The following is a 6,540-nucleotide window of genomic DNA, read 5'->3' as shown; positions in this document are numbered from 1 at the left end:
GCATTAAAAATAAAAATAAAAAAGTCTTACATTTTTAGAACAGAATCCGTCATACACGCACACTGTATACCCTCCAGTGGTCTGAGTTCCAACGAATCACTCAGTACTTGTTTCCTGTTGTTTCAGGTGGATAGTCCGCTGTACCTAACATTGCTGTCGCTGTTTGTGTATTCCTTGGAACAGTGGAACAAATCAAAGATGACTTTCCTTAAAAGGCTTGTTGTCACTGCGCATGCTCGTCATTTGTCTCCCACTGGAACTTCCAAGTATGGTTTACTTGCAATTTTCATTTACTATAGTATTTGTGTTTTTTTGATATAGGGGGTTTGTTGGATTCTGTTTTCTAATAAGGACTCGTAGCTTAAAGATCGTTAGGCGCAGGGTTTGTTTTTCTGAAGAAGAGGCTTTTTAGGCCGATAGATGTTGATGACAGTCGGGCTTTTACGCATCCACCAATTTCAAAGTTGGCTGGAACAGCGATGCCTTTGTACTTTACAATGTACGCCAGACAATATACAAAACAGATCTGCCCACTGAACATGCTGTGATAAAGGAAGCATTATAGTAGAGGCCTTTAGATCCTCAGGAGTACCAGTTTTTGCAATAGGGTAAGAGTACGCGCGCGTGAACCAGTGTCATTTTGGCGGGAAAACGAGATAGTTGTCGTAATTTTACTACGAATTTTCGTGAGAACGGCCTAGTGGCGAATATAGTTTCTCGAAACGAAGGTGATTTTCGTCTTTTTGGAATCACGAAGGGGGCTAAGCTATCATCATTCAAAACAACTGCGCCAAGTTCGTCGCTGTTAAAGATTTAAACGAACCTTTCTGAAAACGTTAACTTCCCGAAAAACTTGTAGTCAAATCTTGTACTCGTTGCGAGACACGTACTAGGATCTAAAGGCATAAAGCTATAAGCACTTGGATTTAATTTTGATGATTCCTTTTTCCTAGTTACTCATCGAATGAGAGCACAGACCGCGAAGAAGTTCAATAAACGGAGAACTAACCATCGCGTTCTCTTGTTATTTACAGGATCACGGATCTGACCCCAGCCGAGCTCTCTGTTTACCGGCCCTATATCATTTTCTTTGTGTTGATTGATAAGCTGCATAACTTACTGAAGGTGAGCGAAATGAGTGGGGGAGGGAGGGAGGGAGGGAGGGAGAGAGAGGATTTTAACAAAAAGAGCCATCGTTGTGTATAGACCTTTAAACATAACGACCCAGAACAACTATTCTTTGTACTGGTGATGATTTGACCAATGACACATCCTTGAGCTGATCAGTCCAGTGTTCAAAGATACGTTCCAGTGTTCATGAGGTGGGTAAATTTTCTTCCTGATGAGACCATTGAAAAAACCTGCTACAACGATTGTTGTTTGTTTCTTGTACACAGCATAGATCATTTTGCCTTAGTACGCATAACTATGTAAACTATCAATTTTTTCCTATCATTTTTTTCCCTCAGAAACATTTGGCAGCTGATGACACTGCATGGCCACAAGGGATGTTAGATCACATTCGAAACAGCGACGAGACCGTGCTGAAGGGCTGTGATAAGGCAAGAGTTTTACCATTTACACTAAAGGCACAAAGCTAGGTTGCTGTATCATGGAGGCATCCTTATAACTGCGCCAAACAGTTTATCAGCTAAACTCCCGTACCTGTCGCGCGTGCAGGATTGTTAGTCAATTTTTGACAAATTTGGACAAGTTCACCTGCGGTTAATTCAGCTGGGCATAAGGCTACGTGTCTGTCCAATTTGAACATCATGACTAAATTATTCCGTCCTCAATTTGACCACTTACGGGATCGGTTGAACGTTTCATCACGTCTCTGGACCACTCGAAAACAACATAATCTTACAACGAAGTAACCAAAAAATCAAACAAGTACACACACAACAATAACAACAACCTGGGCGAGTTTAAAAGCATCAATTAAAAAAAACCGTGTATGTCAAGGCTTTTTTGCAGCTTCGGTTTCCCAAGAAATTAATATACGTCTCAGGCATACTATGCTATTAGTTCTTTGAAATTTTGCGAAATTGATGTAGGGTAATCATTCTCCTTCTCATCTTTTTCTGAGAAAAGAATCGTCTGCTTGATCAAAAATGCCGACCTCTTTAATCTGCTTGAAATAATCAATTCATTTTCTTGCAACTTTTACTATTTTATTTGACAGATTTTGTCGTTCTACCAAACGGATCTTTTGCCATCAGAGTCATTTGCTGAGTTGTTTGATGTGGCAGGTTGGTACTGGGTTATTTCAGGCATCCGCTATTAGACTGTCTCTAGGTCGTGATTCGACTTTAAAGGGGGCATGTCAACTGAAAACATATCAGTTTGTATCGATGCGGATACGTTAAAATTATGGTTTCAGTTTGTTAATAACAACACTACTAGTACATAGAAGCTAGTGTTAATTATCTGTGGCTGTAGATGGCTAAGGTGGGAATGCATTGCAACGGCCAATTTTTCAAGTTTTCTATGCGTATATTTGGAGAAATCGCTAAAACTGATTGCCAAGAGAAAACACAACAAATAGGCCATTTTCATGATGGCGTCATTTTACTACAACTACCAGAATTCATTTCGTTTTCCTTTTCAAATGTAAATTTTGTAATCCCAGTGGACAGCAAAGAACAATAGCTCTAATTAGCATTAGAAAAGAAAAACCAGAAGGATTCTGGTAGTTGTAGTAAAATGACGCCATAATGAAAATGTCCTATTCTTTCCCATCTGTCTCATTCGTCATCATTTCAAACTATGGTCATCGCAAACTGTGTCGCCACCATAGCGGGGTTCAGCTGTAACTCTGTTACTCCTGGGCACAATCCGCAGTCAAGTTATTCGAGTTTGTAGCTGAAATTATAAAGTGTGGCTTACCGTGTTACTGTTGCTTAACTTGGAGATAAAACCTGTTTTATCGGGTTTGTATATCTTGCAATAGAAATTCGTATTTGCATTCCACAATATAACAGCAATTCGTACATGTTTACGTTGTTTTTATAAAATCTCGTCGGCGAGGTTCTACTTATTCATTGTTAAATGTGTCCACGTTATGCTCTAGATTATTCAAAATTCGCATGTTTTTTCTTTGGGTCACTTACTTGTGTTATAGTGCCAAATTTCGTTAAATCTAACGAGTATTTCCACAGAAATTGGTGTATTGCTACGTTTATGGTCGGATGAGCGCCATGAAATTGCCTTCTCACGGCAGGCAGAATTTGTGCAGCTTCTGAGCGTGTAAACGTTTGTCACAAAAAACAAACTGTGTCATTATAAGAAGCAACAAAAATTACCACAATAACGACAAGTAGCTTTATTTGCATCACCGTAAATACCTAGTGCTGCAAAAGCACAAAGCTTAACCACGAAACTAAATTACATAAGCTACGATTGATATTGATTTTCACGCAGATCAAAACTTGATGAAATGAACTTGATCAACTGCATATTTATATAATAGTTACTCGAGTTCATCAGTTCTTTAGAAATCTCTGTGATCGATAATTTCTTAATATTCGGTAAATGCGCATAAAAGGGGTGGTCGAGCACCAAGACGGGGCTGCAGGGTACACTGTTTTTGACATGTTGGACGCCTGTCTTTGTTTATTGCAGGGATGCTATCTGACATTCCAGAACCGGACAATTTTATTGCTGAGGTCCTGTCCCTACTGCCAAAGTGAAATGCTGCTTCGAGGAAGACATTCTTATACCTGATCAGAGAGGAATGCAATAGAAGAGACCTACCCCAGGGATAGTCTTGATAATAACTTTTTCGATTGCTGTTCAGCTTTACTTCTTTACAATATTGATAAATCACATAATTTAGTTGATCTAATGTAATATTTAAAAAGGCGCATTAAAACAGTTGTAGTGAGATAATCGTGTTAAAGTCGTTTTTGTGCTTCTGTTGTCTTTGTTTACTCTTGCTCCATACCTGACTCGTCTGTCTTCGCCGCACTTATCTTTTTTTTTTTTTTTTTTTTTGGGGGGGGGGGGGGAGGGGAGGTGGGGTTACGTTTTAAAGAAACTACGGTGCTGCGTCGGTGGGGAGTGGAAACGAATGTTTGGTTTATCAACGGAGTTGATAACGTCACCTACACCAACGCATTGATGAGCATCGGTTCTCCGCCATCGGGAAACACCTGGCCCCAGTTGTTCAAAGAGCGGAGTCACTATCCAGCGGAGCAAATATACTCCACCTAACGCTTTTGGCAAGTTTTCCCCACAATGCCATACTTAAATTTCACATTTGCTTCTACCCTATCCACAAATCATAGGGCTATCGGGAAAATCTTGCACACATTTTATCTGCCTGATAGCGACCTATCCGGTGGATAAAGTTATCCGCTCTTTGAACAACTGGGGCCTGAAGAATAATCACCAAGTTGACACAATTGGCGACCTGACAAGCAACTTCACCATCCTAAAGAAATGTCAGGGAAAGCTTGATTGCTTAATCTTTAAAATGCTTTGGATTCGCAAGAAGAAACCGAGTCTAAACACGCAGTCAGACTCCATTCGGGCGAAACTATTTGTCTAACCCATTGAACGGACATAACTCTCACTTTATAACACCTCTCTGAATGAACACCGGGCAGCTACCTTTAGTCTTAATTTAATTTATTCCATTTCACACCCTTACTTTCTGTATAAATTATCTTTTTCTGTTGCATTGTTTACTTGGTAATGGTAGCAAGATAAAACCGAAACGTCGTTCCGTTTTTTCGTTAATTTTTATAGTCGAGTTGATAACTCAAGGTAAATTGGCCATTTCCGGGATGCCATGAACCTTATGAAAGTGAGGCTAAGTGCAAAGCTTTTCATATGAAAATTAGTTTTCATTCATATGCAAACAAAACTAATTTTCATATGAAAAGCTTTGTACTGAGCTTTACTTTTATAATGAGGTTCGAAGCAACTCGGAAATGGCCTATTGGCCACCGTAGAGATTCTAGCACTCGAATCTCTTTACGGTGGCCAATTTACCTTTAGTTATCAACTCTGTTGATAAACCATACATTTGTCACGTAACATTTGATTCATGTGTTCCCAGCCAGCCAATCCGATTTTCCCGTGCATGTACTGATGCACGGACCATTCTAAAACCCATTTCTTTCCTTCAGCGTGGGATTACGAATCGCTTTGTCCCCATTCTCCTCGCGGTGTCGCCGCTCGTTCGCGCGACTTTCTCCTTCGTCCAACATGCTGCCAGCTAAGCAGGCCAAGTTTTACCAAACACTATCTTTCTTGTCTGGCTATCGCCCCATTTGCAATTAAGCCACGTTTTACTACACAAGCTATGACAACCGTTGCCTGTGCATCAGAATATTGCATGTAAAGTCCCCTGCGTAATAACTTAATAGAGCAACGCAATCTGTATACAGCTGGCTTGACAACGGACATGAATGAAACGCTTCTCTCCCTACGATATCTTCGGGCGACTTGCCAGCCTTAATATCAAATTAAATGGCTGAAAAAGAGAGAAAAATACAGCCGACAGCGGTACCTCTGGACACTTTGCCGGAGCGTTGTACCATGACGATACAGCACGAGATTTCGCCCGCGGTTCGCTTATGCCAGCTGGAGATGGTTACGCGCTGCTTTCCGATACCTTGTCTCCGACAGAGAAAAGTCGGTCCCTAGACCATATGAGGCAGATCCCCTTCGTAGGCACCTCAGTTCCACCTCACTGACTGATTCAGCCATGTATATATGTGACAGTGAAGTCATTTTGTCTTCCATGTGGTACGTTTTGAGGTTTGAGCATGTGCATGGGCTAAAACGATATAATGACAGATGGATGACTCCTGGTCAAATGACCTGTAGTCTTGGAGGTACCGGTACTCTTGGACTCCTTCTTGCCGAAAAACGATTGTTCCTTCGATGGATTGTTGACATTGTTAAGGGAATAAGGTCATCACTCGAAGAGTTCTGTGAAAGCAGTTGCTATTTTTTAAGTCAACAATTATTACTGTTTCATGTAATGAAAATGTGCCACAACTCAGATGCTACCTACCTTTCGCCTCTTGATGTCTGGTGATGTCTGGACCGGTTTTTGCTTCGACTGCTGGTAGGATCAATTGCCCCCTGATGTTATCAGAAAGACAGCACAACAAACTAGCAATCCGTGTGTAACTCCCATCGCTTCCAGGACCTGCTGTACGCCGAACACTACGACGTTATATGCGTCAATAAGACATGGTTGAACCAAAACATCAGCAACTCAGAAATATTGCATTCTGGCTTTACAATATTTAGGAGAGATCGGTCTGATGGAGGTGGTGGTGGAGTTCTTATCGCAATCAAACAACCTCCATCAAAGCTGTCAAAGACCTGCAACAGCTTGAGATCATTTTTGCCGAAATTACTACGCTTACTGGTCAAAGAATTTTATTCTGTTTTTGCCTTAGGCCACCCAATGAAGACCCAAGTTGGATGGATGTATTTGATAATTTTCTGCATGAAGTTTGTGACCAGTTCGACAATATGGTGATTTCGGGTGACTTTAATTTGCCAGAAATCCTCTGG

General features: G+C 40.9%; 1 protein-coding gene across 1 annotated transcript in view; it reads left to right on the top strand.

Moving 5' to 3' along the window:
* Window positions 1-3,891, top strand: part of LOC146467561 (E3 ubiquitin-protein ligase UBR4-like) — a 57,425-nt gene extending 53,534 nt beyond the window's left edge. Inside the window, exons 77-81 of the mRNA XM_085125727.1 lie at window positions 127-266; window positions 1,035-1,125; window positions 1,470-1,562; window positions 2,186-2,252; window positions 3,625-3,891. Coding sequence (XP_084981853.1) covers window positions 127-266; window positions 1,035-1,125; window positions 1,470-1,562; window positions 2,186-2,252; window positions 3,625-3,692 — 459 coding nt within the window. The 3' untranslated portion in view covers window positions 3,693-3,891. The remainder of the gene's footprint in view (window positions 1-126; window positions 267-1,034; window positions 1,126-1,469; window positions 1,563-2,185; window positions 2,253-3,624) is intronic.
* The last annotated feature ends 2,649 nt before the right edge of the window (window positions 3,892-6,540 follow it).

The sequence above is a fragment of the Pavona decussata genome, unplaced genomic scaffold, assembly GCF_977016875.1.
Source record: "Pavona decussata unplaced genomic scaffold, jaPavDecu1.1 SCAFFOLD_134, whole genome shotgun sequence".
In the NCBI taxonomy this organism is placed as follows: domain Eukaryota; kingdom Metazoa; phylum Cnidaria; class Anthozoa; order Scleractinia; family Agariciidae; genus Pavona; species Pavona decussata.
This window is presented reverse-complemented; position numbering and strand designations above follow the sequence as displayed.